The sequence below is a fragment of the Asterias rubens genome, chromosome 4 (assembly GCF_902459465.1).
Source record: "Asterias rubens chromosome 4, eAstRub1.3, whole genome shotgun sequence".
Taxonomy (NCBI): Eukaryota; Metazoa; Echinodermata; class Asteroidea; order Forcipulatida; family Asteriidae; genus Asterias; species Asterias rubens.
Genome location: NC_047065.1, coordinates 18,597,299 through 18,623,079, shown reverse-complemented (window position 1 = coordinate 18,623,079; position 25,781 = coordinate 18,597,299). Strand labels below are relative to the sequence as shown.

Below are 25,781 nucleotides of genomic sequence, written 5' to 3'. Positions count from 1 at the left end.
AAGGAAATATTCCATCAGTTGTTAATGTTTTATTTATTTTTTTCAGCAGGACTCCTATGTGTCTTAAAACATTAATGCAGTTAAAGTAATCTTAGTAAATTCTGAAGTTATTAAATATAATAATATTTGATTTTATGTTATGTTACTTACACTTTTAGTGTTTAAAACCATTATGCAATTCCACGTCGAATATAATGCGAGCTTATTTCTGTATTTAGTTTTTATAAAACAAATTATCATTGGAATAAAAAAAACCGAACCCCATAATTTGAGATTACCTACATGAAACGCGTACAGTAAATTCGATTCTTTATAATCGAATATTCGGATGTAACTTGAAAAGGAAATATTCCATCAGTTATTTACTCAGTAGGACTCCTACGTGTCTTAAAACATTCATACAGTTAAAGCAGTCCCAGTAAATTTACTAAGTTTAACTGAAATCATAAAATTTAATATTATTATCGACTTGCAATTGCATGGTGGTTTTAAACACTAAAAGTTACTCTTTGTTCAATTGATGATCCGTTACTGGGGAAGATAAATGTATTAATCGCGGCAGGTAAACTTTCCTGGTTTTGCTGACTCATGCAACGCAACACATGTATTGATTTAGTCATAGGAGGTAACACTGAACGATAACAACTTCCGTTAGCCATGGTAGCGCACAATTTTTCTCGTAGTATTAAAAAAATATATGTTTGTTTGTAAAATGGCTCAAGACGTCTGACACTCTTAAGATTCAATTCTATATTGAACGTAACGCTTTTAACTTAAAATTTAAAGAAAAAAGAGTATAGGAATGTTTACAATAGTCTCTCCATATACTAAAAATGACATGTATTCTTTTTACTATAACGGGGATTAATTTAATCTTTCATACTCTGTTTAAATATCATATCGCCCACGGAAAATTCAAAAAGCCAAGTGGAGAGGGACGGAAGAAGGCCGGTAAGGCTAAGGGAGCACACCCAGATGGCAACAAGAAAAGACGTAAAAATATAAAGGACCTACATCTACAAAGTGATAAAGCAAGTGCATCACGAATCAAGGCTATCACAATGTTCATCACCTTCAAATAGACGTTGAATGTGTACGCGTCAAAACCAACCGGTTCTTTTCAGAGCCCCCAACATCTTCCAAAAAGAGAAATAACCAAACTGTCTTATTTGATGTCTACCTATCACTCAATAATATTAAATTTTATGATTTCAGTTAAACTTAGTAAATTTACTGGGACTGCTTTAACTGTATGAATGTTTTAAGACACGTAGGAGTCCTACTGAGTAAATAACTGATGGAATATTTCCTCTTTTACGTATCTTATTTGATGACCTGACATGTGTTGCATTTTAATGACTGAGACAGTTTTCGGATGCATTGTGTGGTGTGTGCGTAGTTAGTCTTGGTGCAAGATGTTTCTTGTTTTGCTTCCCAGCGCGGCCAACTCACCAACATCGCCCGTAACGGTGAAACATCTAGCACCAAGACCAGCGCATATTATGAATCTAAACATATCCGAAAACAACCGGTTATAAACAGCTCCAGCTGGTCTTTATCACTCGTTAACTTTAAACACCCCCACCCCACGTGAAGCGCTCTCCACCACAACAGGAATGCAGTAGCGAAACTGATTGAGGTATTTATGAATGATCTTTTTATGTGTGTTTTTCTGTGTATGTCTATGCTTGTTTGCCTTTTTAAATTGTTTAGTGTTTTGTATTATCTTCTGTGCTTTTTTATATGCCCCCTCTTGCCTTAATGTATTTTTTAGGGTTTTAGGAGACATACGCCTTTTGGCGACAGTTATTTTTTAAACTGTTATGCTCTCCTGGGCACCCCACTGTTGTTTTACTTTGTTTTCTTAGATATTTTTAATGTATGTACATGTGCTTGTAAGTGTGATTGCCCGAATAAATATTATTATATTATTATTATCTTTTGCCTTGGAAATCATTACCAAACACTCTGCCCTGAAAGTCAGTCATGACTAATATGACTAATTAATGAGCAGTATCATTATCAGAATATTGATATTATACTCTGAATATAATATCAATATCTGTCATCTCCAAAAAAAGTTGAGGAATATAGAATTGAATAGGCCTATGTTTCTTTCTTAGTTTCTACCACCCATCACACATACAATAAACATCTAGCATATACAATACTAAAATTGTAGCCCACAGCTTGTTGGGCTTGACATGCTTGATGATTTAATCATGACCCGGTCATGATTAAATCATCAACAAGCTTTATTTATATTTTATTAAACTCTTTTGTGTTCATTCAAAGTCAAAAAAACATGCATGGACCTAGGCCTACCTACGTATGTACGTACTTCTTCCGTTGAGTCGCAAAGCACACTGGTCCGATGGCATTATTGTCGTAGTTTTTTATATTAATAATACACATCTGACATGGCTAAATAAAGCATGGAGGTACACCCACTCGTGGGTGAAACTGTCTTCCGCCACAGAAGCATGACCGTCCACCACAAACAATGTCAATGTTTACAAACTTATTGTTTACACAAAAACTTTGTAGAACACGTTACGTGACGACCGTATAACTGGAGGTGCAAAATATTTCCCACAATCTTTTGCGGGACGTCGGATTTTTGCTATCTGCAATAAGGTCTATGGAGATCAATGACTCTTTCCATGAAATATGTAAATTGCACATAGCGCGTGCGCACTAACGTTTTGGTTGGCAAAATGAGGGAACATCACGTTGTTTTGTACACGGCTAATGGGTGCGTGACGCAGACGCGATTGCGCATCTGCTTAGTGCACATCTCCATGGCATTTGCCAACCATCAGGGTCTGTACGCATGCGTGAATGTAATTAGCATATTTCATGGGAAGGGTCGATCATTGTGATCGTGAGCGCAGAGTTCGTAAGCGCAGTAACATGTTTCCTCTTACAAGTGTTTAGTTGTTATTATTGACGAATCACTCACATGGTCTCCTCAATTGAAAATAAAGTTTTTCCAAATTATCCATGTTAAAGGAACACGTTGCCTTGGATCGATAGAGTTTGTCGTTGAAAAGCGTTCTGTAACCGTTTGTTATAAAATGCATATGGGTAGAGAGATTCATAAAGATTGACATCATCATCATGGAGGAGTGCTAATTTTGAGGCATTTGTATACGCCTATTAATCTGCGCGGTCACTTCTTGTGGACAGTATACTGCACGGAATCGAGCTCACCTCACGTTTAAAATTATGTTAAAACTCGCGAAGATTTCTGATCAAGCTGTTTCATATTCTTTGTTCGTATGAGATACTGTTAAAACATAAAGCTAATATCATCATGCCTGTATATTATCTATGTGCAATAGTTATTCCACTGTTACATTTGCAATCGGTTGTCGGGAAACTCACACCATGGTGTGGTGTGATTGACTATGCTTTGGTTGATCGGAACTACACCACCATAAATGCTACCAAGAATCAAAAGCTGTGTTACCAGGCCTGTCTGAAGGATTCACCCAGGTGTAGATCTGCAAATTACCGGCCTAGAGATCAAGAATGTGACTTGAACTGTGCCTCACACTTTGATGTTTGTGCGGGTGGGGGATTGGTCGAGCAGTCTGGGTCTCTCTACACCTTTACGGCATCTGAGGTATTGATGTCATTTTTTGTTTTGCCAATAATATGTTTTGATTATTTTCGATACCTAGACCCTAGACCATTCATTTGGCGGCAATACGCTTCCGTTCATCCTTGTGTATACTATCGCTTGAACCATGACAGAACCATGATAGAACCATCATGATAGAACCATGATAGAACCACGATAGAACCATGATAGAGCCATGACAGAACCATGACAGAACCATGATAGAACCATGACAGAACCATGACAGAACCATCATGATAGAACCATGATAGAACCATGATAGAACCATGATAGAACCATGATAGAACCATGACAGAACCATGATAGAACCATGATTGAACCATGACAGAACCATGGCAGAACCATGATAGAACCGTTATAGAATCATGATAGAACCACGATAGAACCATGATAGAACCATGCTAGAACCATGATAGAACCATGGTAGAACCGTTATAGAACCATGACAGAACCATGACAGAACCATAATAGAGCCGTTATAGAATCATGATAGAACCACGATAGAACCATGATAGAACCATGATAGAACCATGATAGAACCATGACAGAACCACGACAGAACCATGACACAACCATGATAGAACCATCATGATAGAACCATGATAGAACCATGCTAGAACCATGATAGAACCGTTATAGAACCATGACAGAACCATGACAGAACCCGATAGAACCATTATAGAACCATTATAGAACCACGATAGAACCATGAAAGAACCATAACAGAACCATGATAGAACCATCATGATAGAACCATGATAGAACCACGATAGAACCATGATAGAGCCATGACAGAACCATGACAGAACCATGATAGAACCATGACAGAACCATGACAGAACCATCATGATAGAACCATGATAGAACCATGATAGAACCATGATAGAACCATGATAGAACCATGACAGAACCATGATAGAACCATGATTGAACCATGACAGAACCATGGCAGAACCATGATAGAACCGTTATAGAATCATGATAGAACCACGATAGAACCATGATAGAACCATGCTAGAACCATGATAGAACCATGGTAGAACCGTTATAGAACCATGACAGAACCATGACAGAACCATAATAGAGCCGTTATAGAATCATGATAGAACCACGATAGAACCATGATAGAACCATGATAGAACCATGATAGAACCATGACAGAACCACGACAGAACCATGACACAACCATGATAGAACCATCATGATAGAACCATGATAGAACCATGCTAGAACCATGATAGAACCGTTATAGAACCATGACAGAACCATGACAGAACCCGATAGAACCATTATAGAACCATTATAGAACCACGATAGAACCATGAAAGAACCATAACAGAACCATGCTAGAACCACGATAGAACCATGTTTCAACTAATTTCTTTTGATTGCTTCCATAGTGTCAATATTTTGTTTCTGTCTGCAAGAAGTATTCTGATTTAGAGAGAAATTCTCCATGTCGGCTTAAATTTCTTTAACAATTAAATAATTAAACAATTAATCATTAAAGGAACGTTACAGAATTAGTAAGAAACTAACATCTTGAAGATCACAGATTTACATCAAACTTACACGGTCTAATGATGATGATAGTAGAAAACATCCATGAAATATTTCTGTCTGAAATTTCATATTTGCTGAGAAATAAGTAATCTAATTTTGCGTTTGGAGTTAAATCGCTCAGGGGGTCGATTTCACAAAGAATTAGGACTCGTCTTATCTCGAGTTAGGACGAGTAACTCGTCTTAACTTAGGATTAATCTTAAGGTCCGCATGCTACAGTGCAGGGTTGGGACTCGTCCTAAGTCCTAAGATAAGTCTCAAGTTAGGAAGAGTTTTGTGAAATCGACGGCGGGGAGCGTTGTATTTATTTTTGTTTTCGCATCGATGCAATGCAAAATTTGTAATCGGTTTTTCACTATTCTCTCGTGACCCAGATGGCCGATCGATCTTGACTATTGCAATTGGTTGGCTTATTTTCTCCTCCTGCTGGCTACCATGTCTGTAGATTACGGAATCTTAAAGTGACCATCCGCGTTTCCGAGTTTCTAAGATAATTATCTCGGAAAGACATGTTTTCCTAATAATAACACGTCTTTCCCTGATATCTTATCTTGGAAAGACGTCTTTCCCTGATATATTATCTCGGAAAGACGTACTTCCCTGATACATTATCTTGGAAAGACGTCTTTCCATGGTATCATATCTTGGAAATACGTCTTTCCATGATACCTTATCTTGGAAAGACGTATTTCCCTGATATCTTATCTTGGAAAGACGTATTTCCCTGATATCTTATCTTGGAAATATGTCTTTCTGTGATACCCTATCTTGGAAAGATGTCTTTCTGTGATACCTTATCTTGGAAAGATGTCTTTCTGTGATACCTTATCTTGGAAAGAAGCTTACCCGCGCTATTCGAAGGCGAATGAGACGGTGTGCTTGTGACCCGATGACACCATAGCAAGTCTTTATATTTTGCTTTATATCCCAGCGAAGGACTGTCTCCACTCACGTTGGCTGTTTTTTAACTATTTGTTTCACTCTGTATGTCACAAGCACACCGTCTATTCATTCGCCTTTGAATAGTGCAGGTATAAGCTTACAAGCTGTTTCGTCATCGCAGAGGCCGATGCATGAATATTCAACCTGCTCTAATGAATCACAAATGATCCTTGTGCAAAGTTCGTCGTGTATGTACGTTAGGGACTTTTCGTTTTCGACAACGGATGGTTCTGCGACGGTAAAGATGACATTTGGCGTCATCTGCGCATGCGTCGGCTTTGAGGACGGTCGTCCCTCAATTTCTATGACAGTACTTGGGATGAATCTTCGTTGTGCTGAAAACGACAACGTTTAGCTGAACAACCGTCGCAGAACCACCCGTCGTCGAAAACGAAAAGTCCCTATTGTGGTTGGAGCTACCCAGGGAGAGCTGTTCATTGGCTCTGACGTGGTCGACCATCCGACGTACCTCCAAAACCAATGAACACAACCCTAACCCTAACTCTAACCATAACTCACAATTTTCCAACATGGTATAACTAAACCCAGAAGTAACCCTAACTAAACTCTAACTTTAACACCAATCCCAACCCTAACCATAACCATAATAACAATAACTCACAAACTTTTCCAACATGGTATAACTATAAACTCAAAACTAACCCTAACTCAACTCTAACTCTAACACCAATCCCAACCCTAACCCTAACCATAACTCTAACCATAACTCACAAACTGTTCCAACATAACTAAACTCAGAACTAACCCTAACTCAACTCTAACCCTAACATCAATCCCAACCCTAACCCTAATTCACGCGTATAAATCATCAGGGTTTTTCTGAGCAGGGACATTGTTGGGACATCACGATCTGTCTGTCGGAATATTACACCTCACGGTTATTTTACAATCCACTGTAATTTTTGTGTCTCCACTTTAGTAAAATTCCGTATTAGCAGTCATTATAAATAAATTACAGCGTTTTTTTAAATTTATTTTCAGATTGGGTGCCTGGATTCTCCTGCCCCGACTTGTTGCGAGAAGTCAGCAGTATTTTCGTGGGGAGACAAAGGTAAAACTATACTAACCACTGTACACTATTGGTAATTACTCAAAGGCCTTTTAAAGGCAGTGGACACTATTGGTAATTGTCAAAGACTATCCTTCATAGTTGGTGTATCTCAACATATACATAAAATAAAAAACGTGTGAAAATTTGAGCTCAATCGGTCATCGAACTTGCGAGATATGAATGAAAGAAAAAACACCCTTGTCACACAAAGGTGTGTGCGTTTAGATGGTTGATTTCGAGACCTCAAGTTCTAAATCTGAGGTCTCGAAATCAAATTCGTGGAAAAATTACTTCTTTCTCGGAAACTATGGCACTTCAGAGGGTGCCGTTTATCACAATGTTTTATACCATCAACCTCTCCCTATTACTTGTCACCAAGAAAGGTTTTATGCTAATAGTTACATTTAGTAATTACCAATAGTGTCCACTTCCTTTAAGAGAACAATTATTTATCGCTCAAATATTGAAATTTATAAAAAATGGCGTCCGGGACGTGTTACACTTTTTTGCTCCCGGTATTTCTGGTGTTTTTGGCTGCTCGTGCTTATCCTTGGGGTAATATATTCTTCATAAATAATAACAATGATGTTGGAGAACACTATCTTTCCTTAAGTTTAATTTTTACATGTGCACATTTTTATTTCATCTTTTTATTGTCTTTGTTATTATTTTATTACCCCCCCCCCCCCTCATTTTTACTCGTATTGGTATTTCTGCTCATTTTTTTTTACAATTGAAGAAGAGTTTATGTACTTTTTAGTTGGTTAATGTACTTTTTTCTAACAGAAACTATAATGTTCACGGATTTACATTGAGCGTGCACGGTTTGTGTATATCGTTTGTGTTATTGATTTTTTACTTGCCATCTTTTGTTTAAACTTTTACTGCAGTTTTAGAATGTTTAATGTATAGTATATAATGTGTATTGTTTATGAGCTAGGTCTGGGAGAGCACATCCTTTTTGATGACAGTTTTTGGAGTTTTGTTCTTCCCTGGACGGCCTGTGCTTGTTTGATTTTTGTCCTTTTTTCTTTTCTTCTTTTTTTTCTCGTTTTTTTTTCCGAAGAATTAAAAATAAATAAATAAATAAATAAATAAATAAATAAAATACTTCAGGCATGAAGCCTTTTATAAGGCATCTGGAACTAGACTTGTTCCCATTATTCTCTTGCAATTTCGATGACCAATTGAGTACAAATGTTCACAGAGTTGTTGTGTTAATAAGTGAGACTACTAGTCTTTGACAACAATCAGAGGTGTCAGTTACCTTTACCCAGGCCTACCTCCATGCTTATACAATCCTCCATGCTTATAATAGTTCATAAAACCTGCCATTTGAATACAAGGGATAAAAAAAAACCCATTAATTTGGTCAGAAGGACGGCGACTGCTATATTATTATTGAGGGAATCAACGTGTGGTGAAGAGGTTTTCAACTAGTGGTTTAATCCCAACGAGGCCTGGTTCTTGATAATTTTACCGAGACGAAGTCGAGGTAAACTATCAAGAACCAGGCCTCGGCGGGTTTAAACCACATGTTGAAAACCGATTCAACACACTTTGACTCCCATTCATAAAATACCTTTTCGGTCACAAAAATCAACACTTTTTGGTCAAAAAGTAAAATAAATGCAAACATTACAATTGTTCAATGATTTCTTTCAACACAACACCCCTCCAGCTATGAAATGGTACAGCCCTCCGCTGCCTTCGGGTAAACAACTCCTTATAAGGGAATGCTGTGCGCGTCGCGCGTTTCGCGTGATGTGGCACAACTGTTTCAGCCGTTGCTCTCGACCAATAGGAATGAAGAAACTGTCCTATAAGAATAGTCTGGTTCCCTGACCAAAGATTCCTTGACGTCTCTTGTTAAAAATCTTAGGTCAGGTATCACCCACGGTTAAAAATAGAGCATGACGCAACTTGTCAGGGTCGGGGGTCATCTCCAGGGAAACCATGTCTACACGTACTACTAGTTGCGATAACGTAACCCTCCTCCCAACGGCCGCCAGGCCGGAGGGTTACGAGATTATTTTGATCGTCAATTAATGACAATCTTGTTCAACACGTATAATTTCGACAGCTAGTCACCAGATTTTGCCCCATTTTTACAACTTTTAAAAATCATGAAACTTAATCCTCAATCAGTGTCTAATGAACACTCAAGTCAAAACACCTTTGAAAAAATATTTTTGAAGAAAAAGGACAAAAACTTACCAGATCCCGGAGCGATTTCCCAGGTTTATATATTTTGAACTTGTCGCATCGCTTTGCAAACGCTTTATTTAGACACAACGCCTGCATTGGCAATAACTGGCATAAAAACTCTTGGATCTAAGGCCGATAGGACTGACATTACGAGTCCGTACCGAACATCAACGATACTGTCCGAATGTTAACGACAATACGTTCGGAACAGTTTGGATAACTTCGAAAGAGGAGGAATTCCTCCTTTTTGGTCACGTAATTTTGGGTGATACCGGACCCTAAATTCGACAGAGCCTAGTCGGAGATTTTTGAGTCTGGGAACCAGACTATTATAAGAACAGGGCCAAATTTCATAGAGCTGCTAAGCACAAAAATTTGCTAAGCATGAAATTTCTTCCTCGATAAAAACAGGATTACCAACCAACTTTTCAATATTGATTGCCACTGGTATTCAGCTGTTGTTCGCTTATCCTGAAAATCACGTAGAAATTTGGTTGGTAATCCTGTTTTTATCAAAGAAGAAATTTGATGCTAAGCAAATTGTTGTGCTTAGCAGCGCTATGAAATTGGGCCCAGGACGGTGCAAGCTCGCGTGTCACGCCCGAGTTTCAATACTTTTTACTGGTCACAAACAAAGGTTTTTACACACCCACGTGACGCGCTCTCCACCAATAGAAATAGCGAAACTGTCTGAGGTATTTATGAATATTGGTTTATTGAAAACAAAATCATTTAAACTTGGCACCCAGAGGTCGAATTGAATTTAAACAGCTACCTGAGCGGAATGTTTTCAACAGAAATGGTATTTTTACTTGTTTATAATGCACTTGTTCACCATTTAATGTAATTTTGATATGTGTGCACCTCTGAACTTTTCGTATTTATCGATTAAAAAATCAGGCCCCTACCTAAAGGTTTATTGAAAAACTAAACACACTTCTGCCGTTGAGAGCGGGCGTCAAAGGACAATGCCGCTGACGTCATTTGTGGGAGTTTGCTTTGTTATACATCCACGCTGCAACAAAGCGGCTTTATATGACGTTTTGAGAGTGATTACGTAACGGGGCTTTTCGCAAATCTCGCAGAAAAGCTTTGGACAAGGGTATACAAAATGATTGTTTTTTTACACAATTGAAACCTATTTATAATCATATGACTCGATTTCCTTATGCATCGAAAACATTTTAAGTGGAATTCAGCAAAGTTCACGACTTGACATTTTCATTCAAGTAAAATACATGCAAAGCATATAAATAGAATGCGGGTTTTTTTGCGTCGTTATCGTTATAATTTTCGTGTGATTCGGCCTTTACGGACCGTCTTGAAAAGTATTAATTTCTACTTTATTGTTTAACTCATTGTCCACTACGCAAATTTTGAAATCATAAGGTTGGAAGATTCTGGCAGATTGCCTCTTAAGACGAGGAATTTTATTATTATAGTATCACAAAACAAATTCGTCACAATTCTTTAAAAAATATACATTAATTACTTAGGAAAGTCGATGCTTTTTACACATTTTTATCATATAGTTATCTTAGTAACAAAATTTCCCCCGATTTTAAAGTAATACAACAGTGAGTACAGTTTTGTAAGTACACTAATTAATTAGCAAAAGGACAATAGTCTGCACACAGACCGTGTTCGTGCAGTTTTTTTTTTTATGAAGAAACAATAACTATAATTTTTTTTTCAATCTTAAGAGTATAACACGATTTATAACACGATTGTTTAAAGGCAGTGGACACTTGGTAGTTACTCAAAATAATTATTAGCATAAAACCTTTCTTGGTGACGAGTAATGGGGAGAGGTTGATGGTATAAAACATTGTGAGAAACGGCTCCCTCTGAAGTGCCATAGTTTTCGAGAAAGAAAAATACAGTTTCCTTTGTGTTTACTAATAAGCGTTTTGTTGGGTAAGTGCTAAATTATTTCATCATCATTAGCTTCGTCAAGTCAACTGTGGTGAGAAAAATGAATAATGATCTATAAACAACTAAATGGATTCACCAATGCGTAGGCTATAACGAGGTTTCCTCCTACCGCATAATACAGTGTATCGCTTTAGGTGACTGGGCGGTCCAGTGGCTAAATGTTTAACTATGGGTGCGTTCGTTTAGCTTCCCTGGGTCGACCCCGGTCTGCCCTCGGTGCGTTCGAATAGCTTTGACGTCATTCCAGGGGTTAACCCGGGTCAGCCCCCAGTGCCCTGCTTGTGGAGTGGGTCACTTGGGGTGACCCGAGGTGCATGACGTTACCACGAGAGGGCGAGTGTGATAGTTCGATGTAATAGCTCTTGTCAGGGGCTCACCCGAGTGAGCACCGCGGGGTCGACCCAGGGGAGCTAATCGAACGCATCCAATAATTGCTTCTCTCCACCCAGGGGTAAATGGATACCTGTGAGGGCAGAGACTGGTTTAGCGGAGTAGCGCATATATTGCGCACAGGCTGTATTACTCCCCAGTGACCTGAAATGATTTCAAGGGTGTATGTAACCTTATGTAGGACAAAAAACACAATACTCGCAGATTTACACTAAACTTACACAGTTTGAAGATAATGATTGTAGAAAGGTTCCCTGACATTGTTTTACTAATTTTTCAAAAACTACAGCACCTCAGTAAGTAATATTTGAAAGGAAGCTTTCCACTATCATTATCTTCATACCCTGTAAGTTTAATGTAAATCTATGGACATTTTGAAAAGGTACCCAAATCCTTTAAGGAAGGATTTAAGGCCCGGTGACCAGGGGTAATAATTTGCGCTTTGGGACGCCCTTCGGGTGTAAAAAGGCGCTTTGTAAAAATAATAATGATATTATTAGATACAATTATTGTTCGAAACCCCTTGTTCGACACCTACGTCCTCCATAGCCAAACGTATGATGTATTTAATATTCTCTAGGGTCTGAATGGAAACTGATCTTCAAGGGGGTTGCTGGGACAGGAATAAAGCTTTATGATCTCTGGACTAACACCACAGATGTATATTCGGAGTGCTGTGGACACTGTTGTGGACAAGAGACGTTGTTCAACTATTGGAAAAACGAACGATTGAACGTCAAACGGGTGAGTGAACTGGGTTGGGAGGGATGCATTAAGAAGGATTGCTAACATTTTGCAGGGTTTTTGCTGGGTTAAAAATTGTAATTAACATGTAACGTAGGCCTACACCCTTTGTATACACGAACCAAGCATTTAAAGCCATTATACACTTTCGGAACAGAAACAAAATAAAAGTTCACAGATTTACAAACTACAGGGTTTACAGAAGATAAAGGTAAAATACTTCTCTTGAAATATTATGCCATGAAATGTTTTACTTTTTGAGAAAACATGGAAACAATTATCAATTCTCGACAACGAGAACTACGGATTAGTAAACACATGTCATGACACGGCGAAAACGTGCGGAAACAAGGGTGGGTTTTCCCGTTATTTTCTCCCTACTCCGATGACCGATTGAGCCTATATTTTCACAGTTTTTGTGTTATATATATACATGAAGTGTGGGCCTTAGGGTCGTTTATGGTTTAAAATAGTCAGTGTTTAAAAAATTCGAATATATATATATTTTTTAATTGTGAGTGGGTAAAACAAAAACTTAAAATCGAAATTCAGTTTTTTTTTTAAGCAATTATAAATATTTACACAATTAACGGAAAAGAACAAGCTGGACAAGATGATCAAGTTCATTTCTGATTTAACTGTGAAGTTGTTTGAAGCCAGGAAAACTAAAATGAAAACTAATGATACTGGGGACATTTTTGATCTAGAATCAGGCTTCATTATAGGCATTATACTTTGTTCTTTATTATGAAGCAAGTCAATAAAATAAAAAAATGTGGTGGGGGGATGAAGGTCAACGAATTTATTTTAACATTGACAGTATCCCACACAGCGCGTTTCACCAATAACCAGGGGTCGATTTCACATTACCATAGTGATTTGGATTGTGACGTCACACTTCACTAAGCAACTTATACGATTGACTTTCAGTCAGGTCATCCTGACTCTTTATGAAATCGACCCCGTGGAAGCGTGTTATTTTCACGAAAAGACTAAACATGCTTTGGTGTCCACACTGCAGTATTTTTTCCCTTTCATTTTCACAAACTAATTGCGTATAATTAGGGCCTATGTGTTTATGAATTAATTGCTAATAAAAAAGTAGTTGCAGGAATGAAAGCCCAAAAGCAGCTCTGCACTTACAGAGCAGTCGCCCGGCTTTATTTTGGTCATAAACAGAACAACATAAAACAACAATAGACACCGAAACAGCATTTTGGAAAATAGTGCAACTTCAATAGTATGTTTTTTTTCCCAAACAAGGATTTTGTCGTTTTGCTTGGAACAAAATAGGTAAATCTTTTAGATGAACGTATAAACTCTTAAAGGAACACGTTGCCTTGGATCGGTCGAGTTGGTCTTTGAAAAGCATTTGTAGCCGTTTGTTATAAAATGCATATCGGTAGAAAGATGTTGTAAAAGTATAATGTAGGTTTTCTCGGTCACATTCGGCAAATGAGCAGCCAATTTAATTTTCATGCGTTTCAATTAAAGCTATTTTGCCTCTCCGGTTTTTACTGCGTTTCAAATTCAGAATTCGGTCATTCGATTTCGTTTTGAGGCATTCAAGTTCCTAGCACACTCATTCTTTTTCATGACACACAATCATCATTCAATTTAGCAAAGCTGGTTCGACTAGAGATTTTGCTGATTTAATCATTTTCAATTTCGTAAAGAGGCAATCAATTTCGCTCACCGAGAATTCAAATAAGTACGGCTAAAGAAATACGAATAAGCAGATAAACTGTATAAGGCAAACCGTTTCGTACCTTCACTTTTAAATCGAGCGAACCTTATTTTCTTTATTTTATGTTTCCAGTAGACTTTACCTTGGGCCCCATAAGAGTTGTTTTCTTCTTTATTTCTTCGGGAGACCTTCAATGGTTAACTGACCAAGACCTGACACTTGAATGTGTTTGAATGTTTTTATTTTATTTTTTGTTTATATAAATGTTTTTCCAGTTGTTGGTTTTTGTAAATATTCACCAACCATCTGTTGACGGGCCAGACATCTTGGCATATTATGTTCAAGAGTGCCAACAAATTAACCGCATGCCTTTAACATTCGTATAGTGAAACAACAAGTTAACCAAGCGTTTTTAAGACTGCACAAATATCAGAATTGACTGCCTCAAAATGAAATTGAATGACTAAACCTGCGAATTTGAATGCAGCTTCGATGAATTGTTAATCTGAATGATTATTTTGTAAAATCGAATGACGTAAAAGTAGATTTGACTAGTCTTAAAATAAAATCGCATGACCCTTTTTTAGTAGCATTCGATTTCGTGCGAAATTCCTTATAGGCTGGTGGTTAAATTGGCTGCTCATTTTCCGAAATTGACCGAGAAAACCTATATAGTGATCCACACAAACATGCCTCGAAATTGCACGGTTTTCCTTTTACTTCGTCGACAATTCACGGTCGGCCATTTATGTGAGTCAAATTTTTTACTCCCATAAATGGCCGTTCGTGTTAGTTCGCACAGTTAAAGGAAAACCAAGCATCTTTGAGACAAATTTGTGTGGATCATTGTATTCCACTGTTAAAACATCTTTCTAATCACATGCATTTTAAAACAAACGGTTATAAACGCTTTTTAAAGACCAACTCGTCCGATCCAAGGCAACGTGTTCCTTTAAAACATCTTCTTTCACATCCAGGTCAAGCTGTCATTGTATGACCACACTGGGGTCAAAGTTGAATTGGTATTCAATGGAACAGCAGACGTTACGAGCTGGTTCGCCAAGGAGCGTCTTGTATCCTCCCCATGGAGTGACCTGACACCAACCGCCAAAACAATTTACTTCTCTGTCTTTGGAGAAGTGACCGACGGGTACGTAATGTTTAACAAAGGTAGTTAGCCGCACTAACTTCATTATTTAAACCCAAATAATTATGATTGTAAACACACTCATCTCCCACCGTTTGTAAGAAAGTGGTTGTCAGGGTTTCGTTGGTTATAGCGGCCCCAACCTACACACAGAGGAAAGATTACACAACTTGTGTAAAATATTACCAGTTTTAGATGTAGTGGGCGAACACCATAACTATTAGGTAAAACTTTACCCAACAGGCGTTGGGTAATATCTTGCTTAATAGCTGTGTAAAAGTTTACATAAATATTGGGTAGTTTTCTTTACTGAATTGTTGGGTAAACCCACTCATGTAAAATATTACTTAATTGTGACGTAAGACTTTACCGCTTTACAATGTAAATAGTTGTGTAAAACTTTACATCAATATTGGGTATTTTTTTTTACTGAATTGCTGGGTATAAATCCACTCATGTAAAATAATTACTCAATTTTGAAGTATAGATTTTACCGATTTTTAATGTAAACTGTGTGCCTTTAAAACTGGTAATAATATACACAATGCTTGTGTTGAATACTAGCAAAGTGTTATTTCATGGAGTTTAGGGCTGTAATAAATGGACACATCATAAATACTGAGACTTGGCGACTACAACATGAATTTCAAGATAACAACTTTTTAATAAAAATTTAATGGTAATAATATTAACAATCCAAAACATCACATGTGCAAAATGGGGTTTTCTGTATGTTTCATAATCAGTCAACAATTTCAGTGAATTTAAAAAATTACAAAAAATCTACCTAATTGGCAAGGTCAGAATAAATACTTCCAGGCTAACACAGTTTAAACTGTAAGGTTGTTCCATAAATCAAAACTATCACAACTATCACATCTCTTATGATTTTGATACTTTATTGCAAACAATTTGTGCAAGAACTTCTTTAACTACAATGCTTCTGGAATGGTCAAATTACATTAATTGGCAAGGTCAGAATAAATACTTCCAGGCTAACACAGCTTAAAGAAGAACTCCAAGGTCAAATTCAATTTTGGGTTTGAACAATTTGTATGGGGAATTATTGGTTTATCCTAATTGTCTCTAAGCAATCAAAACGGTGTTGAATTTGACATTTTGACAAATTTGACAAAAACTGGAAGGGTATTGAATACAAATTTGAATTTGACCTTTGAGTTCCTATTTAAACTGTAAGGTTGTTCCATAAATCCAAACTATCACAACTATCACATCTCTTATGATTTTGATACGTATTTGCAAACATTTTGTGCAAGAACTTTCACTGCACCACCCGAGTTTCTGAAAACCAATTTTTCAAGATTCTTGCAGTAAACAACTGGAATCGTAGTTCAATTTTTAACAGATAGCTTAATATTTATGCACAATTTTTTACCCTTTTGGTAATGTTTGTATAAAAGTACAAGCTCCCATTGGGAACAATAATCAGCTCTCGAATATTTTTTTGTAAGGATAAAATGGACACAATAGCTTTCAAGGCTTTTATCTGACTCAATGCTCAAACTAATTAAATGCGAAGGCGTTAGTTTTCGACAATATCATCAATCATTAATGATGAATAAATACAGTTTCCTTTGTGCTTACTAATTAGTATGAGCTAAATTATTTCATCGAAGCTAATGACGATGAAATAATTTAGCTCATACCAATTAGTAAACACAAAGGAAACTGTATTTATTCATCATTAATATTGATATTGTCAAAAACTAACGCCTTCGCATTTAATTAGTTTGAGCATTGAGTCAGATTAAAGCCTTGAAAAGCTATTGTGTCCATTTTATCCTTCCAAAAAAATATTCGAGAGCCGATTATTGTTCCCAATGGGAGCTTGTACTTTATACAAACATTACCGAAAGGGTAAAAAATTGTGCATAAATATTAAGCTATCTTTTAAAAATTGAACTACGATTCCAGTTATTTACTGCAAGAATCTTGAAAAATTGGTTTTCAGAAACTCGGGCGGTGCAGGGACTAGAGGGTTAACTACAATGCTTCTGGAATGGTCAAATTATATTAATTGGCAAGGTCAGAATAAATACTTCCAGGCTAACACAGCTTAAAGAAGAACTCCAAGGTAAAAATTCAATTTTGGGTTTGAACAATTTGTATGGGGTATTATTGGTTTATCCTCATTGTCGCTAAGCAATCAAAACGGCGTTGAATTTGACATTTTGACAAATTTGACAAAACTGGAAGGGTGTTGAATACAAATTTGAATTTGACCTTTGAGTTCCTATTTAAACTGTAAGGTTGTTCCATAAATCCAAACTATCACAACTATCACATCTCTTATGATTTTGATACGTATTTGCAAACATTTTGTGCAAGAACTTTCACTGCACCACCCGAGTTTCTGAAAACCAATTTTTCAAGATTCTTGCAGTAAACAACTGGAATCGTAGTTCAATTTTTAACAGATAGCTTAATATTTATGCACAATTTTTTACCCTTTTGGTAATGTTTGTATAAAAGTACAAGCTCCCATTGGGAACAATAATCAGCTCTCGAATATTTTTTTGTAAGGATAAAATGGACACAATAGCTTTTCAAGGCTTTTATCTGGCTCAATGCTCATACTAATTAAATGCGAAGGCGTTAGTTTTCGACAATATCATCAATCATTAATGATGAATAAATACAGTTTCCTTTGTGCTTACTAATTAGTATGAGCTAAATTATTTCATCGAAGCTAATGACGATGAAATAATTTAGCTCATACCAATTAGTAAACACAAAGGAAACTGTATTTATTCATCATTAATATTGATATTGTCAAAAACTAACGCCTTCGCATTTAATTAGTTTGAGCATTGAGTCAGATTAAAGCCTTGAAAAGCTATTGTGTCCATTTTATCCTTCCAAAAAAATATTCGAGAGCCGATTATTGTTCCCAATGGGAGCTTGTACTTTTATACAAACATTACCGAAAGGGTAAAAAATTGTGCATAAATATTAAGCTATCTTTTAAAAATTGAACTACGATTCCAGTTATTTACTGCAAGAATCTTGAAAAATTGGTTTTCAGAAACTCGGGCGGTGCAGGGACTAGAGGGTTAACTACAATGCTTCTGGAATGGTCAAATTACATTAATTGGCAAGGTCAGAATAAATACTTCCAGGCTAACACAGCTTAAAGAAGAACTCCAAGGTAAAAATTCAATTTTGGGTTTGAACAATTTGTATGGGGTATTATTGGTTTATCCTCATTGTCGCTAAGCAATCAAAACGGCGTTGAATTTGACATTTTGACAAATTTGACAAAACTGGAAGGGTGTTGAATACAAATTTGAATTTGACCTTTGAGTTCCTATTTAAACTGTAAGGTTGTTCCATAAATCCAAACTATCACAACTATCACATCTCTTATGATTTTGATACGTATTTGCAAACATTTTGTGCAAGAACTTTCACTGCACCACCCGAGTTTCTGAAAACCAATTTTTCAAGATTCTTGCAGTAAACAACTGGAATCGTAGTTCAATTTTTAACAGATAGCTTAATATTTATGCACAATTTTTTACCCTTTTGGTAATGTTTGTATAAAAGTACAAGCTCCCATTGGGAACAATAATCAGCTCTCGAATATTTTTTTGTAAGGATAAAATGGACACAATAGCTTTTCAAGGCTTTTATCTGGCTCAATGCTCATACTAATTAAATGCGAAGGCGTTAGTTTTCGACAATATCATCAATCATTAATGATGAATAAATACAGTTTCCTTTGTGCTTACTAATTAGTATGAGCTAAATTATTTCATCGAAGCTAATGACGATGAAATAATTTAGCTCATACCAATTAGTAAACACAAAGGAAACTGTATTTATTCATCATTAATATTGATATTGTCGAAAACTAACGCCTTCGCATTTAATTAGTTTGAGCATTGAGTCAGATTAAAGCCTTGAAAAGCTATTGTGTCTTTTATCCTTCCAAAAAAATATTCGAGAGCCGATTATTTTTCCCAATGGGAGCTTGACTTTTATACAAACATTACCGAAGGGTAAAAAATTGTGCATAAATATTAAGCTATCTTTTAAAAATTGAACTACGATTCCAGTTATTTACTGCAAGAATCTTGAAAAATTGGTTTTCAGAAACTCGGGCGGTGCAGGGACTAGAGGGTTAACTACAATGCTTCTGGAATGGTCAAATTACATTAATTGGCAAGGTCAGAATAAATACTTCCAGGCTAACACAGCTTAAAAAAGAACTCCAAGGTAAAAATTCAATTTTGGGTTTGAACAATTTGTATGGGGAATTATTGGTTTATCCTCATTGTCGCTAAGCAATCAAAACGGCGTTGAATTTGACATTTTGACAAATTTGACAAAACTGGAAGGGTGTTGAATACAAATTTGAATTTGACCTTTGAGTTCCTATTTAAACTGTAAGGTTGTTCCATAAATCCAAACTATCACAACTATCACATCTCTTATGATTTTGATACGTATTTGCAAACATTTTGTGCAAGAACTTCTTTAACTACAATGCTTATGGAATGGTCAACATTAATCAGATGCATCATGAGATGAACAGTAAGCCCTGAACTCTCGAATAGTGCTGCTCTTCACACCGCCTTTGAGTTCAAACACAACCAATTCAATGAACTCCCAAACGCCAGAACACTCCTCCTGGTAGCTCAAGTCGAAGACAAAATGTGTTTTGAAACACACATCCAGTGCTTTCACAAGGGATGACTGTTCAAATGCATTTGCTCAAAAATTACGAACACTTGCTGTGGAGCCAGTGCAGACCCACCTAATATCAGCATGGTTGCGATCTGGTGTCCCTGTTGATGTCTTTCAAATACTGGTCCAAACTTGTGTTTTCCTGCATAAAGGGGAATAATATTAAACACAATAGGTTAAATTTCAATGGGGGTGCAGTACAAATTGTATGACACGTGTATATTGTCTGTAATGAACTTAAAGTATTGTAATATTACAATTAAACCAATTTTGCTGTAAAATAATGATTTAATCTGATTGTCTTAAGGATGGGGTACACACAATGTCAGATTAAACCATTATTTTATATCAATAGTGGTTTAATTATCATATTACAACACTTATAGATCAATAGAGACAACGTTCCAGTACTGCAATGTATGTGCAATACAATTTGTACATGATGTACATGCACATAAATTTAAAAAAGTACAAATACAAATTGAAATAAAATAAAATAAATAAACAAATACATAGGGGCTTAAAAAATAAACAAATCAACAAAAGGTTCAATGATGGAGACTTGCAGTTCTGGAATAAGGTGATAGGATCCCAGGAGGAGAGATAATTTTGGTGCTATATATGCAATCCCACATAACAGTAGGCTACCTGAAAACTTTGATTTTTCTTGATCTTTATCTGATTTTTCTTTTTGTTCTTTTTCTTTCGTCCTTTTTTTTGTGTGGGGGGGGGGGGTGAGATTTCTTGAATAATTCCTTTAACAGGTTAAAATAAACAAAGGGTAGATGTGTTTGTGCGATTCCCCTCTCCCAGAATTTGCATTTTAAGTCAGTTGTATCATTTGTCAGTATCTTGTAAAGACAAAATGTTGAAAAGTTATTTGATTGTTCTTCTGAACAAATGAGAGATTAAAGTTAGCCCAATCATTGGCCTGATGCACCGTGGCTGTATGCAGTGGTGGTGCTTTAACACAGTGGCGATGTACATGTGTACAATGGTCTTCAACGATGCATGCTGTACGTGTACTATGTGCACAATACGGGGACCATTGATCAGACCTACGTATGTATTTGTGATATTCAAGTCACTGTTCAAAAGTGTTGTCAGTCAAAATATGACGTTCAACTGTCCCTTTATCTGTGCTAACTCGTGCTAACGAGTCGTGTATAGTCTATCACTACAGATAATAACATCAATACAGAAATATGTTATAGTACTTACCTTCAAACGTCTCAACTAAATGAGGGAAGTTCCACTCAAGAAGGTTTTTTTTTCATGAGATCCATTTCGTTACGTTGTGTGTGGTTACACTGTGATGGTACTGCAGAGCGCGACCCCAGCAGACAAGTCACACGCTGCGTATTTTGCACAATACTTGAGTAAAATATCGTGGTTTACTAAACACCATGTAAACTTTTACAACCAGTTCAGTAAAATTTGCATAATATGTGTTTAAAGTTGCTAAGTTATGTAAACTATTAGTTTTACTAACTATTTGAGTAGTTTTTTATTTACACAAACATTTTGTTTAAATTTTTCATTAATTTTTACTTATGTTAAGTATTTTTTCACTTAACACATTTAACATAACTTTTTTTTACCATTCTTTTTCTGAGTGTATGGAACAAACTCCCTCCAGAAATCCGCCAGTCTGACTCAATCATGACATTCAAAAAACCGTTGAAGACTGAACTGTTCAGAGCACATAAATTTGTTTTTATTCACTAATTTTGTTCAGCGCCTTGATCTATAGTGTCTAGGATATGTCCGCTTTATAAGAACTTTGTTTATTAATTTAATGTTCATCGTGCATTGTTGTTAACTATTATTGGCTCTATACAACCACGCTGAAAGACATGGGTGTCAACAAGTTGACGTCATGATTGTTGTCACATAGATGCCATGAGAGAGAATAAAAGTTTACACCATAGGCATCAAAAACACTCCAATATAATTGGCAGTGTTATTTTAACACTGAGACCGTAATATAACTAATTGTAATTGTATATAAACAATATTTAACCCCCCCTTTTTTTTGCAGCACATTCGTAAAGCAACCCCATCCCTCCAAGTTGTATACATTCGAAATTCATACTTAAAAAATAATAATAATAAACCATTCAAAACACACTTCTATAGGTTTTCTCTGTCAATTTCGGCAAATGAGCAGCCAATTTAACCACAAAGCTATTTTCGCGAAATCGGATGCAACTGAAAAGGGTTGCATTTTAATTTGTTTTAATTCGAACGCATGAAAATGAAAATGGCTACTCATTTGCCGAATTCGACAGAAAAAAAACTCCAATAGAAAATAAGCAACTTCCAAGAAAATAAATGTTAACACGATGGTGAATGCTTTGCCACTGTGGTTTTGTTATCCGCGTTTGTATTGTTTCACACAAATAGTTTGGTAGATCGGCGGTTCTACATCAGTAAAGAGCACAATGGATGTCCTTACGACCTTGGCTGGATGGTGGTGGTAGACTCAAAACGATATTGCGAGTGGGAGCAAGGGTTCAGCAGTTATCCTGCTATAATGTACAGCACTATCAACACAGCAGTCAATTGGAAGCAAGAAAGACTCGGTAAACATTAATTTTATGATTAAATTGAATGGCACTAGAAACGTTTGGTTAAAGGCAGTGGACACTATTGGTATTTACTCAAAATATTTATTAGCATAAAACCTTAGTTGGTATAACAAGCAATGGAGAGCTGTTGATAGTATAAAACATTGTGAGAAAAGGCATCTTCTGAAGTAATGTAGTTTTCGAGAAAGAAATAATTTTCCACGAATTTGATTTCGAGACCTTAGAAATAGATGAGGTCTCGAAACTAACTTACATCTGAAAGCACACAACTTCGTGTGACAAGATTTTTTTTTTTTTTCATTTATTATTATCTCGCAACTTCGACGACCAATTGAGCTCAAATTTTCACAGGTTTGTTATTTTGTTCAAATGTTTAGCTACACCAGGTGAGAAGACTGTTCTTTGACAATTACCAATAGTGTTCAGTGTCTTTAATACGCAAAACATTATAATAGGTTTACAAACTTACTTGTTGGTAACGATCAACGGAGAACTGTTACAAAAACATTGTGAGAAATAACTTCCTCTGAAAAACGTATTTTTTGCGAGAGAGGTATGTTCCCACTAAAATATTTGAATCTTAAAAAAACTTCAGACCTGAAGCTTTTCCTCAAGCATCTGATAGCACACAGATTTGTGCACTAAGAGTGTTTTTCTTGCTTTTTTTTGCCACAATTTTACACATTTTATGCATCTGGTTTTTGTCAATTACTAAACGTGTCCAATGCCTTTAAACAACTTATAATCATGTAATATGAATCTTATACGGACATGCTGTCATTGGAAAGTCCTTTGTATCGATGATTTTGTTTTGTTTCATTTTTTGTTCTTCTTTCAGATAAAACTTTGGGCATAGCTGATTACTTGACCATCCACATCGATACGGAGTGAGACGAGACTCTAAAGCGAATCCGCACCGAGCGTGACCTGTTGGTGTCGCGCTGCAGTTTTACACACCATGGTGAACAACCCTGCGCGTTTTAAATAATATAATTTCAAACGCAAATTTGAAAAGGTAATTTTTTTTAGTCGATTGAGTTTTTAATTCTAATTATTTTATAAATTCATGGGGAAATTATGTAGTGAAACTCAAAGGGACATTTAAGTAACAATTTTAAGTAAACAAAGAATATAATAATATGATATGATATTTCTCACTAGTTGTTATAGATTGCTGTCATAATGAGTGTTAAAAATGTTGTCAAGGTCATAGGTCATACAAACCAATCAACGTGATGTTATTTTTTTAATTGAAGGGCACAATAGTACATTATTTGGTTCTGACGAACCTCAACAAAATTTAATGTATTTTCTACAGTGTTTCTATATATTTATATTTGATTTGGTATTTGATTTGGTATTTGATGTGCAATTTTTATGTCGTTTTTGTCATTGTGCCATTTTGTTCCTTTGCTATTTTTATTGTCCGGATCGCCTTTAGATAGTGATTATTTTCGCTTTTTGGTTATCCGCAGGCTTGTTCTCTGTGTAGTCTTATTTTTTATTGCCTATTCTTTGTATGTACTGTTTGCCTGGAAATAAATAAATAAGTAAATAAATAAAAACTGTGTTTTAAACTGTATACATTGACTGTTCGGTTGTGGACTATGAATATGAATTTAAAAACTAATTTGTCCTAACGCTTTATTTTTGCGCTGTGTTTTTTCCATTTCTAAAATACTCGTCAAAAGATACCACACATACTTTTTTTAATCGTGAAAAACGATGAAGTATAACCTGACATTCTACTTTACCTCTTGTTGTCATGTTTTTGCTGGTTGGCTTTGCCTAGCGCTGGCAACGTCAATATACCTCACATGGGTACATCATGTACATGCATTTGAGCGTTCGAGACGAACTCAATTTTGGGTTGGTTGTGACCAACTAAGAATGTTTCCCAACTTATGTGTATGTTTTTAATAAACGTATGACCAGGTTGTTGAATTTGGGTGTGATTTGCAAATAGGATTGTAATCAGTACGCCCTCGTCAGAAGGTTTAATTTTGAAGAATTTTAATTTTAAACAAACTGTTGGCATTGAAGAAGAAATACCATTGTAATAATAAAAAGACTGCAGTAAAAAAATACCAAATGTATGTGTGTGTACTTGTTTGTTTTATGCTTAATTGGAATAAATTAACGGATCTTATTATCAGAACATTTTGTTGGTAAATAAATGATAGCGCTGTCCAATTCAGTGACATTTTGAGACTGTTGACTTGAAACCATAGGTTTGCAAACCATAAATATTTGCAAGGTGCAACTATTAAGAACAAAGAATTGAATGAAAAGTTAAAGAACTGACTGAGTTCATTTATTGAAATAACTGGTTTAACTTACGACAATCAGGGCGGGCGTGACTACAAGAACTGCTCAAAAATAATGTAATGAACCCGAGGTACACATCAGATAACAAACATCCAATTGAATAAGATTATATAGTCTAGATAATAAGTGACCAAAAGTTCGTCAAAACAAACGAAATGGGAAATTTCCATTTCCCCCAATTTTCCCAGCGGATCGCGGTAGAAAATCGTTCACCGCGATCCGTTAACCAACTTATCAATTGAAACAGCCTTGTTTATTTAATAAATATTTTTATGATTTCCGTTCGGGTCTACCTCTCAAAATCAAGAATCCCGATTTTTTTAGACTTGAATTACACAACACGATGTTCAAAGCCGTGTTTTGCCCCCAAAATACGTTCATTCATGATGCTAAGAAAAAGCTACTACCTGGGCGTGCACACCACACCAAGCCAAAACCAAACCATTGTTACCAGTACTCCTGGCCGTGGAGGATTAGTTGGATTAGCGAGGGATTAACTGTACAGGGCCAGCCTGTCGAGACCACAGATAAGTTCAGATATATCGACTGCGAAATCTGTTCTGAAGGTCACTCTTCTCCCGACATCCATCGACGACTCGAGCTCGCCTTTTCAACCTTTTGACCAGTTAGATCGTGTGTGGCGTCTCAACCGGGGGGGGGGGGGGGGCTGGGTCCTTGGTCCTGGACAAGCCTAGAAGAGACCCAGAGGGCATCCACGCAACACCTGGTTGATGAACTTGCTGCCCTCTACAAGAATTAGACGGAAGGTTCTGCAGAGGAGTTCTACCAAGCTGATGTGTTATCCAGGATCAAGGAGC

General features: G+C 36.3%; 1 protein-coding gene across 1 annotated transcript; it reads left to right on the top strand.

Moving 5' to 3' along the window:
* The first annotated feature begins 2,912 nt into the window (after nucleotides 1-2,912).
* On the top strand, nucleotides 2,913-24,139 carry LOC117289574. Its single transcript, XM_033770731.1, has 6 exons — nucleotides 2,913-3,628; nucleotides 7,154-7,223; nucleotides 12,337-12,500; nucleotides 15,165-15,337; nucleotides 22,451-22,629; nucleotides 23,474-24,139. Exons 1-6 carry the CDS (start codon nucleotides 3,317-3,319, stop codon nucleotides 23,524-23,526), a joined length of 951 nt encoding a protein of 316 aa, XP_033626622.1. The 5' UTR covers nucleotides 2,913-3,316; the 3' UTR covers nucleotides 23,527-24,139.
* Nucleotides 24,140-25,781: the final 1,642 nt, after the last annotated feature.

What these genes read in the sequence shown, in the direction of transcription:
- LOC117289574 (XM_033770731.1), top strand. Translation starts at nt 3,317, where the DNA reads ATGCCTGTATATTATCTATGTGCAATAGTTATTCCACTGTTACATTTG. An exon ending in ACACCTTTACGGCATCTGAG is followed by an intron (nt 3,629 to 7,153) that starts GTATTGATGTCA and finishes ATTTATTTTCAG; the next exon opens with ATTGGGTGCCTGGATTCTCC. An exon ending in TTTGGAGAAGTGACCGACGG is followed by an intron (nt 15,338 to 22,450) that starts GTACGTAATGTT and finishes TCACACAAATAG; the next exon opens with TTTGGTAGATCGGCGGTTCT.